The sequence below is a fragment of the Squalius cephalus genome (assembly GCF_949319135.1).
Source record: "Squalius cephalus genome assembly, chromosome: 12".
NCBI lineage: Eukaryota > Metazoa > Chordata > Actinopteri > Cypriniformes > Leuciscidae > Squalius > Squalius cephalus.
Genome location: NC_137133.1, coordinates 37,233,822 through 37,257,222, shown reverse-complemented (window position 1 = coordinate 37,257,222; position 23,401 = coordinate 37,233,822). Strand labels below are relative to the sequence as shown.

At 36.8% G+C, this 23,401-nt stretch overlaps 2 protein-coding genes across 2 annotated transcripts in view; both read right to left on the bottom strand.

Moving 5' to 3' along the window:
* Positions 1-1,533: 1,533 nt before the first annotated feature.
* Positions 1,534-21,203, bottom strand: gptl (glutamic--pyruvic transaminase-like). Its single transcript, XM_079888061.1, has 12 exons — positions 21,168-21,203; positions 10,028-10,107; positions 8,711-8,806; positions 7,343-7,451; positions 6,207-6,340; positions 5,085-5,322; positions 4,247-4,326; positions 4,029-4,165; positions 3,309-3,483; positions 2,906-3,061; positions 1,923-2,023; positions 1,534-1,832 (listed from the first exon to the last, which is right to left on the bottom strand). Exons 3-12 carry the CDS (start codon positions 8,795-8,797, stop codon positions 1,709-1,711), a joined length of 1,341 nt encoding a protein of 446 aa, XP_079744187.1. The 5' UTR covers positions 8,798-8,806; positions 10,028-10,107; positions 21,168-21,203; the 3' UTR covers positions 1,534-1,708.
* Positions 21,204-22,381: 1,178 nt separating this feature from the next.
* Positions 22,382-23,401, bottom strand: part of LOC307168293 (uncharacterized protein) — a 26,925-nt gene continuing 25,905 nt past the window's right edge. Inside the window, 1 exon segment of the mRNA XM_079888060.1 lies at positions 22,382-23,044. Within this exon segment, the coding sequence (XP_079744186.1) occupies positions 22,966-23,044 (79 nt within the window). The 3' untranslated portion in view covers positions 22,382-22,965.

Here is a 23,401-nt window from a genome sequence, read left to right as displayed (position 1 = left end):
ACAGGGTGGACTAAGTAATAACAGGGTGGACTAAGTAATAATAGAGTGCACTAAGTAATAACAGAGTGGAGTAAGTAATAACAGGGGTGGGCTAAGTAATAACAGAGTGGGCTAAGTAATAACAGGGTAGACTAAGTAATAACAGGGTGGAATAAGTAATAACAGGGGTGGGCTAAGTAATAACAGAGTGGAGTAAGTAATAACAGGGTGGACTAAGTAATAACAGGGTGGAGAAAGAAATAACAGAGTGGAGTAAGTAATAACAGGGGTGAACTAAGTAATAACAGGGGTGAACTAAGTAATAACAGGGTGGAATAAGTAATAACAGAGGTGGACTAAGTAATAACAGAGGTGGAATAAGTAATAACAGAGGTGGACTAAGTAATAGAGTGGAGTAAGTAATAACATGGGTGAACTAAGTAATAACAGGGTGGAGTAAGTAATAACAGGGTGGAGAAAGTAATAACAGGGTAGAATAAGTAATAACAGGATGGAGTAAGTAATAACAGAGTGGAGTAAGTAATAACAGGGGTGAACTAAGTAATAACAGGGTGGAGTAAGTAATAACAGAGTAGACTAAGTAATAACGGGTGGACTAAATAATAACAGAGTGGAGTAAGTAATAACAGAGTGGAGTACTGTAAGTAATAACGGGTGGATTAAGTAATAACAGGGTGGACTAAGTAATAACAGAGTGGAGTAAGTAATAGAGTGGAGTAAGTAATAACAGGGTGGAGTAAGTAATAACAGGGTGGAGAAAGTAATAACGGGTGAACTAAGTAATAACAGGGTGGAGTAAGTAATAACAGGGTGGACTAAGTAATAACAGGGTGGACTAAGTAATAACAGGGTGGACTGAGTAATAACAGGGGTTGACTAAGTAATAACAGGGGAGGACTAAGTAATAACAGGGTGGAGAAAGTAATAACAGGGTGGAGTAAGTAATAAGAGGGTGGGCTAAGTAATAACAGTATGGACTAAGTAATAACAGAGTGGACTAAGTAATAACAGGGGTGGGCTAAGTAATAACAGGGTGGACTAAGTAATAACAGAGTGGACTAAGTAATAACAGGGGTGGACTAAGTAATAACAGGGTGGAGAAAGTAATAACAGGGTGGAGTAAGTAATAAGAGGGTGGACTGAGTAATAGAGTGGACTAAGTAATAACAGGGTGGACTAAGTAATAACAGGGTGGACTGAGTAATAACAGGGGTTGACTAAGTAATAACAGGGGTTGACTAAGTAATAACAGGGGTGGAGTAAGTAATAACAGGGTGGAGAAAGTAATAACAGGGTGGAGTAAGTAATAACAGGGTGGAGTAAGTAATAAGAGGGTGGACTGAGTAATAGAGTGGACTAAGTAATAACAGGGTGGACTAAGTAATAACAGGGTGGACTAAGTAATAACAGGGTGGAGTAAGTAATAACAGGGTGGACTAAGTAATAATAGAGTGGACTAAGTAATAACAGAGTGGAGTAAGTAATAACAGGGTGGAGTAATGTTAATTTTATTAGACTGATTCGTATGATTTGACCAAACTAACACCATAAAATATCCCATAATGTTTGTGCTGCAATTTTCTAATGACATGACGATGAAAGAAAACAAACTAATATGATTTACATGAAAATGTGCAGCATAATACGAATTACCTAAGTACAGTTTCATCTGTAGGCCTACATGAATTTGTGCATTAATTCAACTTATTTAAGTACTCTGTTGTGGTGCACTAAATGTAATTTTACAATATTCCTTGAGGAACTGAAAGTGAAAACATCGAAGGCGACGGAGAGCCTCCTCCAGTTCGTCTGATGGCATCAGCACACACAACCTAAAACACACACAAACACACACAGTGACAGGGTGTTGAGTGTGTGTGTGTGTGTGTGTGTAGACTGCATGTCTAAAAAGGTCACTGTACCTGAAGTGGCTGCAGCTCTGTGAATGTTTGTGATCTTCATTGATCCCGACACACACACCCTGATCCTCCAACAACCTCCTGCTGTACAACGACCCCACAGACTGCACACACACACACACACACACACACACACACACACACACACACACACACACACACACACACACACACACACACACACACACACCTTAAAGAAAAAATTCACCTTCACGAGATTCCAAACTTGTATCACATTCTGTCTTCTAAGGAACACAAAGAAGATATTGTACAGAATGTTCAAGCTGCTCTCTTACATACAGTGAAGAAAACTGTCAGGCAGTAAAAAAAATTGTCAGGCAATGCATACCTTGTTTATCTTGAATGCAAAGTGAGTGGCTTTGGATAATGCATTTGCCAAATGTATAAATGTAAATCATCACCATTATATAATAATAGGATGTAGACCTTGTTTAAGCGCCATGTTTAATTTTTGACAAGAATGGAAAAGAGGCCGTGAGGGATAAAATACAGCTTTCAATGGACTATACTGTTGTTTAACAACATATTGATATTCATCTGGCTTTTCAATATGGCGTCTAAGGTGTTGTCATGGTGATATTCTATTTCTCTGTCTTGTTTAGTTTTAGTCTTAGTTTTCATTGTCACTGCTATTGCCTTAGTTTGATCCACTCATTAGTTGTCATGGTTTCAGATTATACCTCACCTGTTCCCTGTTCAGTTGATTATTATTCTTCCTATTTAAGAGTAGGTTTACACGACAACCAGTGCTTAATTGGTTGATGGATCCGGGAAAGTTAGGGTAAAGGTAGGGAAAGGTAACGGAGCATATGCGCAATCGTCCAACTATTTTGAGGCACATTTTGAAATTGCGCTTAAGAATTTGGAAACGGTTTACTTCCCAGGAAATTCTAGCGATCACTTTAATATTAATGAGATATTTAACAATTTAAAACATGTGTGTGTGTGTGTGTGTGAGTGTGTACCTGTGAGTGTGTCACAACTGAGTGAGGAAGAGTCAGGCACGGATAGATGAAGATTCCGCTCTGAACTGATGAACAGCTGAATCCCGGAAGATCATTAATGAACTCGACAGCCCTGGAAACGTTACACTTCAGAGTCTTTAGCCTAGACGCCACCTCCTAAACACACACACACACACACACACACACACACACACACACACACACACACACACACACACACACACTTAAAAAATACATATTTATTGTACACATTAAGTAATGTTTAATCAACCCTTTACAGTTGTGTGGGAATACAGAGTCTCTTCTAATCTTTACATGTATTATTAATAAGAATCATATTAAATATTCAATAATCATATTATTAAACAATGTAAATTATAAATATAAATGTTTTTGCATGTACCTGTGTGTATAAAGTGTAGGAAGGTTCTCCAGGACGGGGCGGATCAGCCATGACATCAAGAGCGATCTGACCAATCACAGGAGGGCACAAATCTCCCGTCAGAAGCGTATCAGTGTATAACATCACAGCTTGATCGACGTTCACCAGCTCCATATAACCCGTCCTGAAACCACACCTGCATCAAGCACATTGAACAGCATTGAATTAGCAGCCTTTTACTGTTAAATTAAGGTCATTATAATGAACATAGACCAACATAATACTCAACATTAAATCAAAATGGACATCTTGAGCAGCAAATCATCATATTAGAGTGATTTCTGAAGGATCATGTGACACTGAAGACTGGAGTAATGATGCTGAAAATTCAGCTTTGATCACAGGATATAAATTACACTTTACTATATATTCACATAGAGAACAGATGATTTACATTAGAATAATATTTCACAATTTTCACAGTATTTTTGAGCACATAAATGCAGCCTTGAGCAGAAGAGAATCGTTCACAAACAATAAAAATCTTCCCGACCCCAAACTTTTGAACATTTGTGTATTTATTAAATGCAAATGTACTCGGTTGAATCAGAATTTTGAATTTTGAAGTTTAAACTGATTCAGACTCTAACACTGTTTCTGCTCATGAAGTTTAATCAGAGACGAGATAGTAAGAAGATAACTTTAAATTGGTTTTATTAGCTCTGACATCATAAAACTCACTCTCCCATGATGCCGTTGGAGAGCGAGTGAACCGAGGCCAGTTGAACGCTCTCAGAATAAGGGTATCCCATCTCAGCCAGAACACGCTTATAGGACACGAACTCTGAGCCGTCCGCAAAAACTGTGTTCTGATAAACCTGCAACCCAATAAAGAGATGATTACAAAGAAAACAAACGTGACCAAAGCAGATAATGAAGATTTCACTCTAAACACTTCCCTCGTTGACCAACAAGAAAAGATCTTCGTCGGCAGCGAAGCGAATCACATCCTCGATGGACTCTCTGCACTGGACGTGCCCTGTAAAACACACACAATCAACCTGCAATTTAACATCACAATATATCAATTCACTTACAAAAACTACCACGGTATTATGGTTCTTTGTGGAGACACTATGATATTTTTCATTCATTTTTCATACTTCCCTCTAGGTGTCATAGAATACCCTTACAAAAAAGTGTGCTATTAATATACTTATTTTAAATGTTAATACTTTCAGCTTACTTTTTATGTACTTCTCAGAAATATAATTAAAGTCTCCCTGTAGTCAACAATTTCATCCCTCAAAACTCATCTTTGATCATCAAAATTATATATTTAAGTATTTTTTCCTTGAATGTAACTCGACACCCTTGCCTCATTTAGTATACACTGTTCTATGAATATGCAAATGAGCTCCGCCTCCACTCACTCACAGAAGCTCCACTCGTTGACGATCATATGTTGATCTGATTGGTTACAAGGTAACCGTAAGAAACAACACCGATTTCAAAGCGTGTTTCATTTTCACCACAGGGGGACTTACATGGCAATGACTTACAATGGGCAAATAAAGAATAGAATAGAATAGAATAGAATGAGGCATTTATATAGCGCTTTCATATGTACTACTGTACACCCAAAGCGCTTTACAATCATATCAGGGGTCTCTCCTCAACCACCACCAGTGTAAGGTGCATTACAAAATAAAAGGTGCATTACAATCATCACAATATACACAGTGATGCTGCGTATTAAACCACCAGCAAAGTCATCATGAATATACTGTCCCGTACCTGTCGGGTTGCCAGGGTTACTGATATAAATTGCCTGTGGAGAGCTCCGCCCCCCCGCTGCCTGGATTACTCTGTTAAGCTCCGCCCTCTCCAAGCTCCACCCACACTGTTCTTGAAGCCGATAGGGCACCGGGACCATGCCCATCCACTCCAGGAGGCGTGTCAGAGAGTGAGGGGCGGGGTCTGGGATCATAACCGAAGACACGCCCTCTGATTGACACAGCAGTCGCATCATCACCTGCGTACATCAATCACCCAACTGAAGCTCTTACAACCAGTGTTGGGGAAAGTTACTTTTAAAAGTAATGCATTATAATATTGCATTACTCCCAAAAAAAGTAACTAATTGCGTTACTTTTTATGAAATGTAATGCGTTATGTTACTTTTGCAATACTTTTTCTCAGCTGGGCTAGCTTGTTTTTTTTTTTAATAACAAGAAAAAAAGTTCTATTTTTGGCAAATGTAAAGGCCCTTTCACAGCAAAAGTGAAGTGAATAATCCTCAGGCTGATGTAAATGCATGTTTACTCCTGTACAGTAGAGGGCGCCGCTCAAACAAACCTTTCAGCCATTCTGGATTACAGAGCAACAGGAGACAGGAGAAGAAGTTCAACACTCTTATTTCTAAATCTAATCTAAAGTAATTTTTGCTCATTAGTATAGTTGAATTAGATCATTGAAGGTCAGCAGCAAAGACATTGGTTAATAAAGTGACATTAAATACATAAAGTATATTTGTGTAATTTAATATAGTTAATTATAAAAGTTTTGCGTACAATTCTGAGATTGCATTTCACTGTTTTTATTAATTTTGAGGAATACTGAATGTTTTCGTGCAAGTGAGATGAGCAAATGCATGTTCACATTTAGTCTAGAACTACAATAACCATCATGTTTACACACACACACACACACACACACACACACAACACCTCCTCACTTTATTTCTCTCAACATGAGCTGTAGGCCAATAAATGTGAAAAAGTAACTTGCGCTACTTATTTGAAAAAGTAACTCAGATATTTTGTTGTAAATTGAAAAAGTAATGTGTTACTTTACTAGTTTACTAGTTACTTGAAAAAGTAATCTGATTACATGCTTACAACATAAATCGGATCGTACCATCAAACCTCTCTGGGCTTCAACAGTGATGAAGACTTGCTCCGGACTGGATGGGATTCCTCCGTCCCGCAGCGAAATAAACTTTGCTATAGTGTTTCTCACGTACATCGATCCACAGGACCCAGTGTATGAACCTAAAGAGTGAAGCGGCCAGACAGCCAATCAGATCGTGAGCATCACAGGTCACATGACAGTGAATCAGTATATGGTGTACATGAATTCGGACACATTAGGACACGGATGACTCTTTATTATGCACAACCCCAGAACTGATATCATTCGGACATTATTTTTTAGTTACTGTAACTATGATCAATACTCTGCTTGTTACAGTACAAATGTGCAACGTTATAAATGTTAGCTAGGTTATGTTCATGACCTGTCTAGTGATGTATGTTTATGCTGAAATATAATTAAATAATGGTTTGACTGTAAAAAAACATCTAGTCATTTAACTTCCGTTAAGGGAACACATAATGAGCATCGATTCTCCCTGGTTTTTGCGGTGCATTGTGGGACTTTTTTAGGGAGCGAAGGTTTCAGAGCACTAGACGGATTTTGCGATTGAGGCGGCCCTTAAAATGGCCGACTCCCTGATCAGTGCCCTAGCTAGTGAACTAGGGAGCTGATTGAGACGCACTTATATTGTTTTTCACCCTCCTATATAGTAGGGAAGTACGCGATTTCGGATGCAGCCATTCAAATTAAATATATACTGTATATAGTACCGTTCAAAAGTTTGAGGTCAGAAATTAATACTTTTATTCAGCAAGGATGCATTAATATGATCAAAAGTGACAGTAAAGACATTTATAATGTTATAAAATATTTCTATTTCAAATAAATGCTGTTCTTTTGAACTTTCTATTCATCAAAGAACCCTGAGAAATAAAATTATCACAGTTTCCACAAAAATATCATAATTTGATAATAATCAGAAATGCTTTTTGTTCATCAAATCATCATATTAGAGTGATTTGTGAAGGATCATGTGACACTGAAGACTGGAGTAATGATGCTGAAAATTCAGCTTTGATCACAGGAATAAATTACAACAACAAATCTTCCCGACCCCAATCTTTTGTAGTGTGCGTGTAATATAACTATCATAATTTCCCACAAAGACAATATCTCACCGACACTGCCTCCATCAAAGTGCTGGAGTAACATCTGAGCTCTGAGACGAGCGTCAGGAGGAAGAGCGTCGCTCTGCAAGAGACTCGGACACAAACATCCAGCGATGACCTGAAACAAGTCCACATGAAACGCCATTCACCACACATTCTGTTGTGCACTGCCAAAAATGCTTTTCTTACTCAGTATTTTTGTCTTGTTTCCAGTCCAAATATCAAACATTTCTTAAATCAAGATGCATTTACTAAAGTAGTAAAATGACATTAGATATTATGTCCTGTTTTCCGGGGGAATTAATCAAAATTAAGTGAGTTGATGCTTAAAAAAAGCTAAATTATCTACCAATGGGGTCAGAAAAATAATCTTAATTCAAACAGAAACAAGATTATTTTTCTTACCAGATTGGCAGATAATTTTGCTTGTTTTAAGCAAAAACTCACTTCTTTTTTTATTTATTTCCCCAGAAAACAAGACTTAATGCATCTTGATTTAAGAAATGTTTGATATTTGGACTGGAAACAAGACAAAAATACTGAGTAAGAAAACATTTTTTGTAGCGTGTGACGAGTCTCAGCAACGTGACGTGATTTAAAGTCCCCCTGTAGTCGATCATTTTATCCCTTAAAACTCATCTTCGATCACCAACATGACATATTTACACGTTTTTTTCCTTGGAAAAAAAATCTTCATGCCTTATAATATCTTGAATGTAACTCGACACCCTTGCCTCATTTAGTATGCGCGGTTCTATGAATATGCAAATGAGCCCCGCCTCCACTCACTCACTCAGCTCAGAGATCCACTGGTTGACGATCACACGTTGATCTGGGGTGCGTTTCCCGAAAGCATCGTTGGCCAACTATGGTCGCAAGTTCCGTCGTTACCAATAGAGTTCAATGGACATTGCGATGAACTTGCGACCATAGTTGGCCAACGATGCTTTCGGGAAACGCACCCCTGATTGGTTACAAGGTAAAATTTCAAAGCGTGTTTTTGAGACTGTCTTTGGTTCACTGCAGTTTTAAGGAGAAAATACTCTTTACAACTTATGAACTTACACATGCTTTGTTTTAAAGCATATTAAAAACACCACATATAAACAACATTAAAAGCTGGATTTTCACCACAGGGGGACTTTAAAAGTAAAGGTTGTTCCATGTTATTAATGAATGATTATGTGAAACATTTTGTCCTGTAGATTAACATGATGAATCATTTAAGAGTCATATTTTCACGTTGACCTCATTCGATTATAACGGGTCGTTCTGCTCTACAAAACCAAAGTGCAGGACACTGGACACATGCTCATTTGCAGTTCAGCCATATATGTTCAATCACTTATTTAAGCAACAATTAACAAAACGTCAGACCTGTCTAACAAAGGTTATTGGCTTCATTCCAGCGTTGTGAGAGTCTCCCGAACTCAAATCCAGAAGCTTCTTAAAGGACGCACTCATATTCACTCCCTGTGAAAGAACAGATGAGACGTTTAAAAGATTATTATGATATACTCCTCAAATGATCTGAGCTGCTCTTCATATTCATTTTATAGCTCTACACTCTTACTGGATCATAACCAGTGATAGCATTCGCGTCTGTTTTTACTTCCTCGATTTTACTAATTAAAATGAATAAATAAATCATAATAATAATTATTATTATAAAATATAGTATTATATATAATTTCAATATATTTTAATATTTTATAATAATATTTTAATATATTCATATTTATTAATTAAATTTTAGGAGAAACATCTGAGACAATTATTTATAATAATTATTATAAAATATAGTATTATATATAATTTTAATATGAATATATTTTGATATTTTATAATAGCCTAATATTTTAATATTATGATTATTCATTTAATTTTAGGAAAAATTTCAAACAAAGTTGATCCTAAAAGGAAGCATAACTGAGAATTCAAGTATTCTGTGATTATTTCTGCCTTGATATGTCATAATCCATATGGTATGTTACATGAACTCCCATATGAACATAACTCAATATTTAAACAGCCTAAAAGATTATTCGGTCATGCAAGGAATGTTACACTTTACAATATTTTACTTTCTACTTCCAAAAAATATTTCACTGTAAATGTATAATAAAAAAAAATGTATGCGGTATCAGATATAAAACAATTTCCACAAAAAATGGTAATTCATACTTTTTCTTTCCAAACACATATATTTTTTCATATATTTTGCAATAAAATTTCATGTCCTTAATGCATTAACTAATATTAACTAACAAAGAGCAATACATCTGTTATAGAATTAATATCCGTTCATGTTAGTTAAAAAAAAAAAAATACAACAGCTCATTAGTTGATGTCTATTAAATAATATTAAAACATACATCTTTTGATTTTAATAATGTATTAGTAAATTTAGGAATTAACCTTAAGATGTTTTTATTCTTTATGATGTCTTTCCATTCCGTTCATTTCATTAAGCAATAAACACATTTCTTAAGGATAAATACCTAAAAAACTATATGATTTATCATTAAGATAAACCCTTTTATGCAACATCAAAGAACGTGTTGAAATGTGTTCATGCTGATGTTAACACATGTAACCTGACTGTAAAGTGTTACCCATTTTACTGCATCTCTTTACATTCTTTTTCAGTAAAAATCATGATAAGATTTTTATATGACTTTATATGTGTTTCACCTGTTTAATGAGACGAGTCTCTTCCTCGTCTGATGTCTGATGGGGGTCTGGTTGTCTTCTTCAGATCTTCTGTCCACGTCCTTTTGTCAAACACCTCAGTTTAAGGCACACTTTTAATATATGACTGCATTAACTTTCATCAACGCAAGTAAAGTTAGTTTAATGTTTGACATTTGTTAGACATTCGTTTTCATACATTAAAGGGGGGGGTGAAATGCTCATTTTCACTCAATCTCCTGTTAATCTTGAGTACCTATAGAGTAGTATTGCATCCTTCATATCTCCAAAAAGTCTTTAGTTTTATTATATTTATAAAAGAAAGATAGGCTGTACCGAGTCTTTCCGGAAAAAAACGAGCGTCTGGAGGCGGGCCGTGTGGGCGAAGCCAGAGCCACAGAGAGAATCCGTCGATCTGGGCTTTGTTTATAAAACATTCATCGTCGAAATGCAGGGAACAAACAGTCTACACAACTCGTTGCCCCGGAAAAACAATCTGTATCCACTGTTCCTAACGCTGGGTTCTTTGGGAACACTATGCAGCGCTGCCGATGATTTCCTGTTGAAGCGCGTTGATGTGCGCGGTCTCGCTCTCCTCTGGTCGACGTGTGCGCGGGCGCGCTTTTCCGGGAGAAATGCTCATATAAGGAGTTCCACTCTGATCTACGTCATTAGATCCACGGTCGAAAAAAAACCAGCCGAAACTTGTACCAACCCGGAAGTAAGATTTTCGGCACAGAAATTCTCCGTTATTCGTCCAAAATATTTTTAAAAAACTTTGGCCATGTTAAGCATGAGAATCCATCTCTTTAACACTGTAAACAACTCTGAATACATGAAACACCATTGTACCCCCCCCTTTAAACTTTGATTACAGATCGGAGTGCTTGGGTATCACCTGTGGAGTACCACAGGGGTCAATATTGGGTCCAGAATTATTATTATTATCATGTACATAAATGACATATGTAGGGTGACTAACCTCTTAAAATTTGTGATTTTTGCTGATGATACTAATATATTCTGTTCAGGGGAAAATCTAAATCAGCTTTTGGAGGTGGTCACATCAGAAATTAATAAGTTAAAAATATGGTTCGACTTAAATAAATTATCATTAAATCTAGATAAAACCAAATTTATGCTGTTTGGTAATCGTAAAACCGACACACAAGTAAAAGTTATGATTAATAATGTTGAAATAGAAAGAGTGTATGAAAATAATTTTTTGGGTGTGATTCTTGATCATAAAATTTGTTGGAAACCACATATTAAATATGTTAGAACAAAAGTAGCGCAGAGTATTGGAGTAATGGGGAAAGCAAGGCATGTATTGAGTAAAAAAGCACTTTTTATTTTGTATTGTTCACTTGTGTTGCCTTATTTAAATTATTGTGTTGAAGTATGGGGCAACACCTACAAAACCACCTTACAAACATTAAGCACAATACAAAAAAGAGCAATTAGGATAGTAAATAAGGTAGGATATCATGAGCATACTAATTTACTATATTTAAAATTGCACACTCTAAAGTTTAATGATCTCGTTAAATTTAAGACCGCTCAATTAATTTATAAAGCAATTAATAAACAGTTGCCTGGAAACATACAACAGTTATTTACAGATAGGGTTGGGGGTTATAACTTGAGAGGGGATTTAAATTTGAGTCAACATAGGACTCGGACAAAACTCAAAAGTATGTGTATTTCGATTTGTGGGGTGATTTTGTGGAATGGTCTGAGCAGTTCGATCAAACAAAGTGTTAAAGGTCCCGTATTATGCCCCTTTTCACAAGATGTAAAATAAGTCTCTGATGTCCCCAGAGTGTGTATGTGAAGTTTCAGGTCAAAATACCCCACAGATCATTTTTTACAGCATGTTTAAATTGTCATTTTTTGGGGCTCAGAAAAACGCGCTGTTTTAGTGTGTGCCCTTTAAATGCAAATGAGGTGCTGCTGGACGACACAGGGGGCGGAGCTTCATGAGCTCGCGCTCAGTCTCTCAGGACAAATTCATCTCACGGAATGATGATAATATCAGAAACTCTCAGTAACGGCGTTCATTTCGAGTCAGACAATAATGCCTACAGAGTCAGAGTGCTGTATAGAGATGGAACAGGTATAGTTTAGTAGTTTAATTACGGTTATTATAACGTATTTGTCATCTGCTTGTATGTATCTATTATTTATTAGCCTACAAGTCTGCTGTCTGAATGATGATCAAACATGTACTGATGAGTTTAATAAAGTTTATTGTACATCACACAAAAGATGAAGCGTCAGTTTTACTTCAGAAAATCACCGTAAGAGCTGAGTAAACAGTAAGTTATAAGAAGTGCGCAAGTACATAAACGAATTTCGGTAGAGATGAGGGAGCATTCCTGTGGGGCGGAGGTTAGTCAAGAAACGGTTCAAGTGACATCATTAAAGAAGGAAGTAGAGGGATGTAGTCCAAACGAGCCGTTCACTGTAGTCGACTTCTGTTAAATAAAATATCTCGCTTGGCATTGAACTTTGAGCTTTATAATTTTACAGATATTATTTATGCTCTAACAGCAACATTACACACTAACTAAAGTTTGAAACATGGGATCACGAAGAACGGGACCTTTAATATGTTGCAATTTAAAAAAAGGTACAAAAGTTTTATTTTTGATAAATACAGAAGTGGAGAGGGTGAATGATAATTCATTATGGTTGTAAATGCTGCTTGAAATGGTATTTGTTTATGCTTTTTTTTTCCTAATATTAAGATAAAGCATTATTTAAATTTATGTTTAATTGTTTTATTATTTAAAGGAGACATATCATGCTTTTCAATCGTTCCTTTTTACATATAAATCATACATTTGTAGTCTATATAAAGCAGAACTGCAATGCTTGGGTCTGAATTCCTCATTATTATAGCTCCACGGGCCCCTTTTCTACCCCTTTTCTGATGTGCGTCTGAGAGCAACTCATTTTGGTGCGGTCTCTTTAAATACAATTGAGACACTTCATACCCCGCCCCCTCTCCAGGTGACACTCGGTTCAACTCCACCCCGTTCGGCCATTTTTGTAGTTTGATAGCAGAGGTACGATTATCTAGCGGCACAGAAACTTTTTATTCACACGTTATTAACAAAATGTCAACAACGGAAGACTTGTCCAGCCAGCCTTACATGTTCGAGCCAGAGTCGGAGCCGGAGCGAGATGAAAATGAAGACGACGAACCTGCAGAACAACGTCTTCATATGGATGTATCGCAATGGTGTGTTACTGTATTTACACATGAAACTTTGGTCTTCCGACCTTTTACCACCGTGTCGATTTATTTTGATTAATATGTGCGAGGGAGAGAGAGCAAGACAGCATCTAGTTTGGAGACGGTGTCTTGTTTACACTTTCGCCTGGCTCCGAAGAGAGAGAGAGCGTGCGCGCTACCGGGTCTCTCTGCTCGTTCTTTCAGTTAAACATGCGCCCTGTCACAAGCGCAGCAGTTCATCTATATTAGACGGTGTAATGAAGCGTGTGGGTTACTACATCCAACAACATTTTAACTTACCCTCTCGTAACTTCTGCATCTTTTAGCTTGGACTATAAAATTGCAGCGAGAAATAAAAATGGCGGATTGCTCGAAGTGTTGGGCTGGAAGTCAATTTCCTTATTTGGCAGTTCCGCTGCAAATACTGTGACGTAATAGTTCGAAAAACGTCATAGATAACAGAAAAATCTGAACAGCTTGAAAAATAAGGCCAAAACAGAATATAAAGATATCAACGAAGCACCTGAAGAGAATAATTTCAACTTTTCTGTATTTCTAAACACTCCAAATATACAACAAAATGCATTTAAGGGCTAAAAAAGTGGATTTAGCATGATATGTCCCCTTTAAAACGTTATGTTTGATTTTTCTTGTTTGAATGTGAATTGGTATGGGTAGTTATTGGAGGTAGGTCTTGATAAGCCTAGGGCTTCTATCCCTTTTCGAACAGGTTGATTATCATGCTAAAACTTGTTTATTTATTTGTATGGATATTTCATACGCATTGCTGTCTTTTTAAATTTTATTATTATTATTATTATTTTATTAATTGTTCGAAATAAATATTTCATTCATTCATTCATTCATTCAAACTCTGAGTCTGTGCATTTCATGGATTTACAGGCTCATTCGCAAATTCATGAATCTGTGTAATGAAGCAAGTAGAGTTACATTCAAGTTATTTTAAGGCATGAAGACATTTTTCACAGGGAAAAACATTTAAATATGTCATTTTGGTGATCAAAGATGAGTTTTAAGGGATAGGCTACAATTGGCCTATATAGCCAACAGGACGCAGTTAAATTATTTCACTGATTTATAGGACTAATTAATATATGTTTTATTTCTTTAAGTAAATGTGCTGCAAAGGACGTTTGTTTATGTATATCTGAGTTGGTTTGAGCTGAAAACATGAAATGTGCAGAGTTTAAAGGGCGTGAAACCGAATGTCAAACGTTAAAACTCTTACCGCCATCTTACAGCTCATGGACTGCGGTTCACGAGTTCAGTGTCCCTGTAAAGGTGCGTATTTTTTTGCAGTCTATGGTTCAAACCAATGACGATGAAAGGCAACAGGTAGGATTTAAAGTGTGACGTCCACGCATGTAGGCTAGGAGATTCCCGGTGGGCCGACGTGCTTTTTGGGCCGATACATCTAATAGGCTATTTTTTTTTGTCTTTGTCTCAGTGGCCCACAAAACTAGTACATCGGCGGCCCATTCGTTTTGTTTTGTTTTGTTTTGCTTAAATTGGCGGCGCTGGGTAAGTGCCGTTGTAATACATTAGTAAAAATTTATTTTTTATTTTTTTTGTTAACATTTTTCATTAAACACATAGGCTAGATCAGCGGCCCATTGGTTCTTTTCTTGATTGACACTGGGCTGGCCCAATCACATCTAAGTATAGAAATTAGTACAAAACTAATTATGAAAGTTTCCTTTATTTTTCAGTGCATTTGTTTTACAAAATATGGCTATTACTATCATGGGACTAATATTATATTATTATGTAGCAGTCTAATGTAGACAGACACTGTTACTAAAAAAGGTTTGAATTTTTCTTTGTTTAATTTGCTCACTGAATATGGGTTGGAGCTTTTAATTTTGAACTCTTAAAGTGCACCAGATTGATGAATTCAACACTAAAAAGCACAAAATTTTCTTACGGGGGGGCATGCCCCCAAATCCCCCCTAGAGGGACAGAGGTCTCAGCAGTGGATTCATCACTGTGAAATATACTTCTATTTGATTAATCAATGACAATTTTGTACTTATTTAATCTGTTAACTATCACTCGTTCACTCATTAGACTACATGGCACAGTTCTTTATTTCTTTGGGTTTTTTTTGGGGGGGGGGGGGGGGGCGCCAAAATTGTTGCTGCATACCCCTCTGAAACTGTGTAGTTGCGCCCCTGTATATATATATATATATATATATATATATATATATATATATATATATAATATAGGCAAATTATAACACGTTTACACAAAATTTGTTAACACATACAAGTAAGTTACTTTTCCCCTTTACTTAACATAAATTGTAAGAATATGACTAATAGTAAAGACTAGTACTAATAAATAAACATTAGGCCTATGCTAAAGCTATTAAATAGCAGTCCCAAACTAGTTTTTGTTAATACAATGTTGGTATGAGCGTTCTAGAGGGGGGCCAGGGGGGGCAGTGCCCCTGTGACAACAAGCTTGGACCCCCTTGTGGCCCCCCTAAATGTGGAGTGTGAAATAATTTTTACAAAACTATTTTTTGCTATCGTTGTTTTTCACATCCGTTATTAGACAGTGGCAACACGGAACACAAATGTAACCCTAGAGGGACTGTTTAAATCGGATCTGCAGGGTTTTTTTCTATTCAGAAGTTGGTGGACGTTTTGCGCAAATATTATAGCCTAGTTCAAGCAAAGAAGGAAATATAGAGGTGAGTAAAGTTGTTAATATGTTGTATTTGTATTAAATGCATTACAGAAGTGTAACGTTAGAACCTGGCCGTTTGTTAGTTTGTGGCAGTTTGAAAAAGGATAAAATATATGATCAACAAACTCATGGTGCTGAGTATTTTTACTTAAACAGGGATGCAAACAGCTCGCTTTTCTGCGCCTCGTTTTCACGTCAGTTTGGGTGACTTGGGTCTGAGAGAGTCTGATTATAATTTCGCAAAGTCATCTGAAGCCATTCCATAGCTTAATGTGAGGGACAAAAGTCTATTTACATCTTTAATTAAAGTTTATGGAAACTCGTTTTCCCTCCTCTGCGGCTGTCAATCTTTCTCCATTCAGTATTCAAACAGCGCGCGCGCCTCTTCCGGTTACAGCAGGATGCACGGTAAAACTCTCTCCAATATGATTCACATTATAATGCACGATCTGTAGATAAAAGGCTGTGGATTTGCATAAAATGACTTTATTTTGTGTATTTGTATTTTATGTTTGTTGCTGTTTTTAAACGACTCGCTACCGTGTGCCTGTTCACACGCCACAAGGACTATGAATCGGCATCAAACGCACAATAACTGGTATTTAAAACTGTGAAGAAACAAATGATCAATAAACTGTTGGACAGATATACACTAGGATTTGTGCGCTCGACTTTTCTTCGCTTTGTGCCGTGAACTTTTAAATGCGCACTTGTGCAGCGCAGCGCTGCACACTGTGACCTCACGTTGCTTTGAGCACATCATTCTGCACCCGCGATGCGCATAAGCGCTCTGTTTTGAAGCGTTTCATATTATCATGTTTTTTCCTATATTTTTTATACCTAGCCTGCACAATACATTTAAAATAAGCATAATTTAATTGTATATTATATTGTATGCACTAAAGCTGGTGAAAACCTATCTCAGGTCCACAATGTCAGATGACAGATTAAGCAATGTAGGTGTTCTATTGAGTCAAGGAGGGCAAAGGCCTTAAATCTAGATGAATTTGCTGATCTTTTTGCAAACAAAACACAAAAATCGTAGAATACAGTTAATATGACTGATTCTGAATATGTAATGCAAATGTAAAAAATATAATGGAAATGCAAATACATTGTTGAATGATTGCAAACATGGTATTTTGCCTGTTAATGCCTACAGTGCAGTGCAGAAAATGATATGACAATAATAAGGTCTAAATGTAACTGACCCCTCTAACAGTACAACTGGCCCCAGCTTGGCCCCCCCAGTTGAAATGGTCTAGAACCGCCACTGTATGAGCCACTACAGTCATTTAAAAATATAAAAAATAACACAAAGAAAAATTGTGGCATTTTGGGGTTAATATGGAAACGACAGTTACCATGGTGAATACACAATATTAACAATAACTGTTAATGAAACATGGAAACTGCTCCTGGTGAATAGAATGAGAATCATACCTGCATTACTTTTATTTCGTGTAATTTACAACGTAACGGCGTTGCATGCTCGTAGTTTCTTTTGCACTTGATCAGTGAGGCGATATACAGCGCGCGCCGCCGCATTTGCGCGTGCAATTGAGTGTGCGCTACGAGTACAGGATAACGGCTGACAGGACAAGAAAGTCCGCTTTTCTGAGGTGAAAAACTTTATTTCAGCGTACACTTATGTCACTGCCTGCCTGGTAGTTCCTATTGTGCTGGGTTTTCTGAAGTAGTCATGATTCGCCTCTCATAATATAACATGCTCTAAACACGCACGCAGAGTGGAAAAGGAGGAGCGGCGGCGCGGGGAGCAAGGATCACAGCGCAAATTTGAACTATATCGATGCGATATGGTCTAATTCCATATCGCATTTTAAAAATATATCGATATATTTTTTATATCGATATATATCGGCCAGCCCTACCTGCATTATAAGTGTGTCACTGAAATGTAGTTCTACCTCAGCGCTCAGCTGTAGCCTGACATGCACTTTCCGTGAGCGCACTCAAAAAAATGCTGGGTTGTTTCTGTAAACAAATTGTTGGGTTGACTGTGCTGGGTCAAAAAGTTGGGCTGTTTGGGGTACTGTAAACACATTATTGGGTTGATCATGCTGGGTCAAATGAGTTGTAAGGGGGTCATTCACAAATAAACCACTGGTTGGGTTATTTTGACCCAGCAACTGGTTACTTTTTTCATTCTTTGCGGAACTTTCTGGATTCTTCACTTCTGACTCGAGGAGCACGCCACTCGGAGCAGGCAGTGTTTTATGGTAAGTTAATATGAATGTTTACCTATATTTTTAATAAGTTGTGGTGGTAGCACCAAGCTAATTTCACTGTTCAACATACAGTCTTTGATATGGAAGTGTGAGGGGTAACTATTTATTTCTGTGAAACATTAAATAGCCACAGCTAGCCGATTAGAATTTTTGACAAAATGCCACGTTAAATCCTTAGTTGAAATTAAACCAGCTATGTCAGCAGCCTTTTTGAAATATGCAGTTTAAATTCTAAATTCATCATGTAATTATCGTAGGCCTATTCATTGTGGACGTTGCGTATTTAAAAGTGAGATAAGCGTTTTGTATGAAATCCATACGCGCACTTTCCTCACAGGGCTCGCACGTAAAATCAGCGGGAAATGAGTCTCTTATGTAGGCTAGCTAGAGAGTTGTGAGTGAAAAGTCTGCTGGCGTAGTTTTAGAAATACTCGTCAGAAGAAGTGACTGAGGTAAGTTCCAGCACAGTCTGCGTGTGTTTTCTGTAATGTCTCGAACCATCGTTTCTGCCAAAAAAAGGCTTTCAAGAGCTTGATATAGCCTAGTTTTTATTATGTAGGTTATGACTTGCAATCTTTATATACAGCGACTGAGGAAAGGAGAAATAAATGGACAGGCGTCAGTTTTGAGAAGAAAATGATACCCGTTTAGTTGAACGAATGATCGTCAATATTTAAAACTTAAAAAATGCAAACTTACATGATAGCCTACCCGAAGTATTTTATTGTGTGTAACATCTAAACGAGGCGACCATCAGCGCCAGTCAGGAGATTACCGAGCAGCTTTGTGGGTTTGTGAGTTTTAACGTTAAAGACACTATCAACATTACAGTAATATTTTACTTTTAATAAAGTAATGTTTTATTTGAATGCCTTAATGTTGATAATATTTGTCCAAATTACTCTTTTATTACTATTACTATAATTCAGTTTGCAAATACTGAATACACATTTTGTTTGTTTTTCACATTTGGTCATTTAATGTTTGCAATATTTTAATTGCATATTCAATAATAAATTGATACTTCCACAAAAAAAACTTAACTTGCATGTCAGTTTTATTGCAACACTCTAAGTGATTGTCTGGGAAGCAGACACACTCTGTCAGTTTAAATCTAAACTAAAACGCATATCTTTTACCTGGCATTCATATAGAACATTATACATTTCTATTATTCAAATCAGTTAAATGATTATTAGGCTGCATAGGTCAGCCGGAACCGGGGACACTTTCCTATAACACCTGATGTACTCATTATTTAATAAGAAGAATGGCATCTATGCTAATTTTTGTCTTTCTGTTCATTCTAAAGTTTACTGAAGTCAGCCGGATCCAGGCCATATCCAGATCAGAAGGTGGACCTGCGCCTGGACCCATCCATGACGCATCCCTGAAGGGCCAGCCTCATCAGCCCTGTGAAGGCCTCATCTCATCGACACGACTGATCCTCAACAAACTCGTCTCCATACCCGTGTGATGACTCCGACTTCCAACCAGATGGAACTGGATAAATATTCTGAATTTTCTTATTCAATCTGACCTCTGACCTGTAATGCTGCCTGAATCATAATCATACACTGTTCGCTCGATTGCCAGAGGAGAACTGAACGACTGAGCCTGGTTTCTCCCAAGGTTTTTTTCTCCATTCTGTCTCCTGATGGAGTTTTGGTTCCTTGCCACTGTTGCCTTGGCTTTTGGCTTGCTTAGTTGGGGACATTTAATATACAATATTATTGATTTGCCTTAAGGTGGACGATGATGCAATTTTCTTCTAGAAACAAACTTTGTTGTATTATTTTCATGTTACAGTATTACTGTGAAGCTGCTTTGATACAATCTGTATTGTAAAAAGTGCTATATAATTAAAGATGACTCTACTTGACTTGTGTAATCAACAGGTGAGGACCAACATGGTTGAATATTTACAAAATGAGATGACTGGTGAATTGCTGCACATTCTGTGCCTCAGGGATGAAATGAGGGGGACATGTCAGACCTTTGACATTGAGTAACATTTTTATTCAATAACGAGAAGTATTAAAGAAATGTATAAAATTAAAAAAAAATTAAATGAGATTGAAATCACATATACTGTGGCCTCTCTGGTTTATTGTATTACAGAGATAATAATTATTTTACATTCGTAATATAACAAATATTTGTTACTAATTTTATTAAGGCAATGAGACAAGAAATAACCCAGCACATGAGTAAGACTTAACCCAGCAAGAGGGTTAATTTCACCCACTGGTTGAGTCAAATGAATGACCCAGAAATATGGGTTAAATGGTAAAACCCAGCACTTGGGTCAAACCAACCCAGCGCGTGTTCTGTCCAATAGTGACCCAGCGGTGTGGTTAAGGTTGGGTTATTTTTTAACCCAGCAGTTTTTAGAGTGCGGTAATTGGAAAACCCGGAGTGGACCATGAGCGAAGTCTATAAGCCTATTTACGGCCTTAAAATTATGAAAAGTGAATTTAAGACTTTAAGGACAGACTGGAACCCGCAATTAACGGAAATCCGTCGTAGCGACGGAGAACTTTAATCCCTGCAAGACCAAGCAATGTTGTGTTTTTATGTTTTATGGGGACTTTTTACAGACAATGATTTTATACTGTACAAACGGTATATTATATCCCCCTACACTAACCCTGCCTAATCACAGAAAACTTTCTGCATTTTTACATTTTCAGCTGTTTTCCAAAAATAAATAAATAAATAAATCCCCACAAGGACAAGTATTTCGGATATTGCCATCTTTGTGGTGACATTTGTCCCTATAATGTAGTGTTACACACACACTTAGGCATACACAATCTCTCTCTCTCTCTCTCTAAAACTAACGATTGTTCGCTTATCCCGCGATTGTAATACAGTAGTAAAAGCTGATTTGTCCCGCATTTTTGTGCACAGAACTGTTGATTCCTCCCTAGCTTACCGCATAGGTTTCCTTCGGAGGAGCATTGCCGCTTCACACCAGAGCCTCTCACAAGTTAGAAAAAAAAAAAACAAAGCCAATCAGTTTAGCGATGTGTGTTAGCAGGCGGGACTCAGATATTAACCGTTTGTGTACCGTGAATTGCGGATTTTTCTCAGAACGCTCTTGTAAGAGATTTTAATCTAAATAAGATGTTTCCTGATTAAATAAAATAAGCCTAAGGCATAAAAAAAAAACACAAGACACAACCGGACAACATTAAGTTTTGATCGAAATTATTGACAGGGACATATCAGTGTCACTGGATATTGGTAGGGACACGTCCCTAGCGTCCCTACTAAATTCTACGCCCCTGAGTCGATGACTAACTACACGCGATAAAAGGTTCTTCTCCATGTTGATCAGAGTGTTTGTCCTAACCTAACCAGTCGCGACGGCGACACGCGACGATTCTAGTTTAGAAACGCTTTCTATTTTTCTGCGACGTCGCGCTGGAACAACAAACACAAAGTGTGGCGATGATGATCTCAGGGACTGTTTATGTGCTTTATTTAATGCTAAAAGCGTGTAATGTGACTTTGAATATCATTTAGTGCTCCAGCTTTGTAGCTGTAAAAGCAACAATGGATAATTCACCTCAGATCTTCAAATTAAACAAATGGAAACAAGAACGTTCAAACTGTGAACAAACAAGTGTATTCTTTGACAAAAGAGTGTTTTAGTAACTCAGTAGCCTATGTGTTATTGATAATGTTTAAATGGTGTAATATTCGTGAATTTGATTATGTAGGCTACTTATGGATGTTCTTGCGACTTTGACCCTCAGCACGTTCACACTGCTGATGTAAACAGAAGTGAGCAGTGACCAGCATTTTAAAAAGGTTTTGCTTCCTTTGTTGTTTAAACATTTGCAAAGTAGTTCAAAGAGGATCACACAACGAATTAAAAGTCACAAAAATATCTTTATTAGTTTAATAATAATAATAATAATAATAATAATAATACACATGCAAAAGCCAATATACACAATCACACACTCTTAAAAATAAAGATTCCAGGATTTATTTTTTTTGCAGCGATGCCATAAAATAATTTTTGCTTCTCTAAAGAACATTTAAAAAAAAAAAAAAAAAAAATTAGTGTGAAGAACATTTTAAGATTTCCATCAGAACCCACACATTTACTGACTGTATAAAAATTATTATTATTTTTTTAAATGTATACAAATATATAATATTTTTACTTCTAAACTACACATTTATGCTGTTGAGGGGGATATGTGGTACTTTTTTGCCTATTTACCACAAAATTACTCAACTTTACCATTAGCTTGCATATGAAATATTAAATGTTTCTAAAAAATGACTTTAATGATGTTCTAAATTAAATGTGAGTTGTTTCTGGATAATGATCTGGGTGTTAGAGGCAGAATTCTGGCATCTGCTCGTTAGAATAAAAACGAAAAGAAATTTTTCTGATTTATGTCGTATTTATTTATTTTATTGAAAAATTAATTTTTCACCTTTCCCTATAATTGTCAGTTTTCGAAGACCCTGTGTGTGGCTTTTTATTCTTCACATTCCTTCATTACAACCGAATCAAGCTCAGTTGTTTGTGTCACAAAATCTCATGCAACTGAGATGAAGGAAACAATGTTTTTTTAATGAGGGAAACATCAAATATCATGAATGTTAAATCAGGGTCAATGAAGAATGTTTATTCTGCCGTGAGTGTGTCTGTGTTGTGTTTGGCTCCCTGTAAGTGTTTGTTACTCGACTTGGCGTTGTTGTTTTGTGGTTCATCTTGTGGTTTTGTCGGGACACTGGATCTTGTATCCCACTCTATACGCCTGCAGATACACACGCGCCTGGTTTATCCTGCAAACACAGCAAACAACAGCACACACTGATGATAATCATAAATGTTTCTTGAGCATAAAATCCTCATATTAGAGTGATTTCTGAAGGATCATGTGACACTGAAGACTGGAGTAATGATGCTGAACATTCAGCTTTGATCACAGGATTAAATTACACTTTACTATATATTCACATAGACAACAGCTGATTTACATTTTAATAATAATTCACATTTTCTTGCCGTATTTTTAATCACATAAACGCAATCTTGATGAGCAGAAGAGGCTCTTTTAAAAACATTAAACAAATCTTGCCGACCCCAAACCTTTGTACAACCGATGTGAATATAGTGTTATGAATCTTTAGTTTTCAACT

Bases quoted from the DNA above. Each gene is read 5' to 3' on its own strand.
- gptl (XM_079888061.1), bottom strand. From the start codon at position 8,797: ATGAGTGCGTCCTTTAAGAAGCTTCTGGATTTGAGTTCGGGAGACTCT. The intron at 5,323-6,206 runs GTACGATCCGAT...TGATGTACGCAG, and splicing joins AAGCCCAGAGAGGTTTGATG to GTGATGATGCGACTGCTGTG. The intron at 4,166-4,246 runs GGAAGTGTTTAG...ATTGGGTTGCAG, and splicing joins TTTTCTTGTTGGTCAACGAG to GTTTATCAGAACACAGTTTT.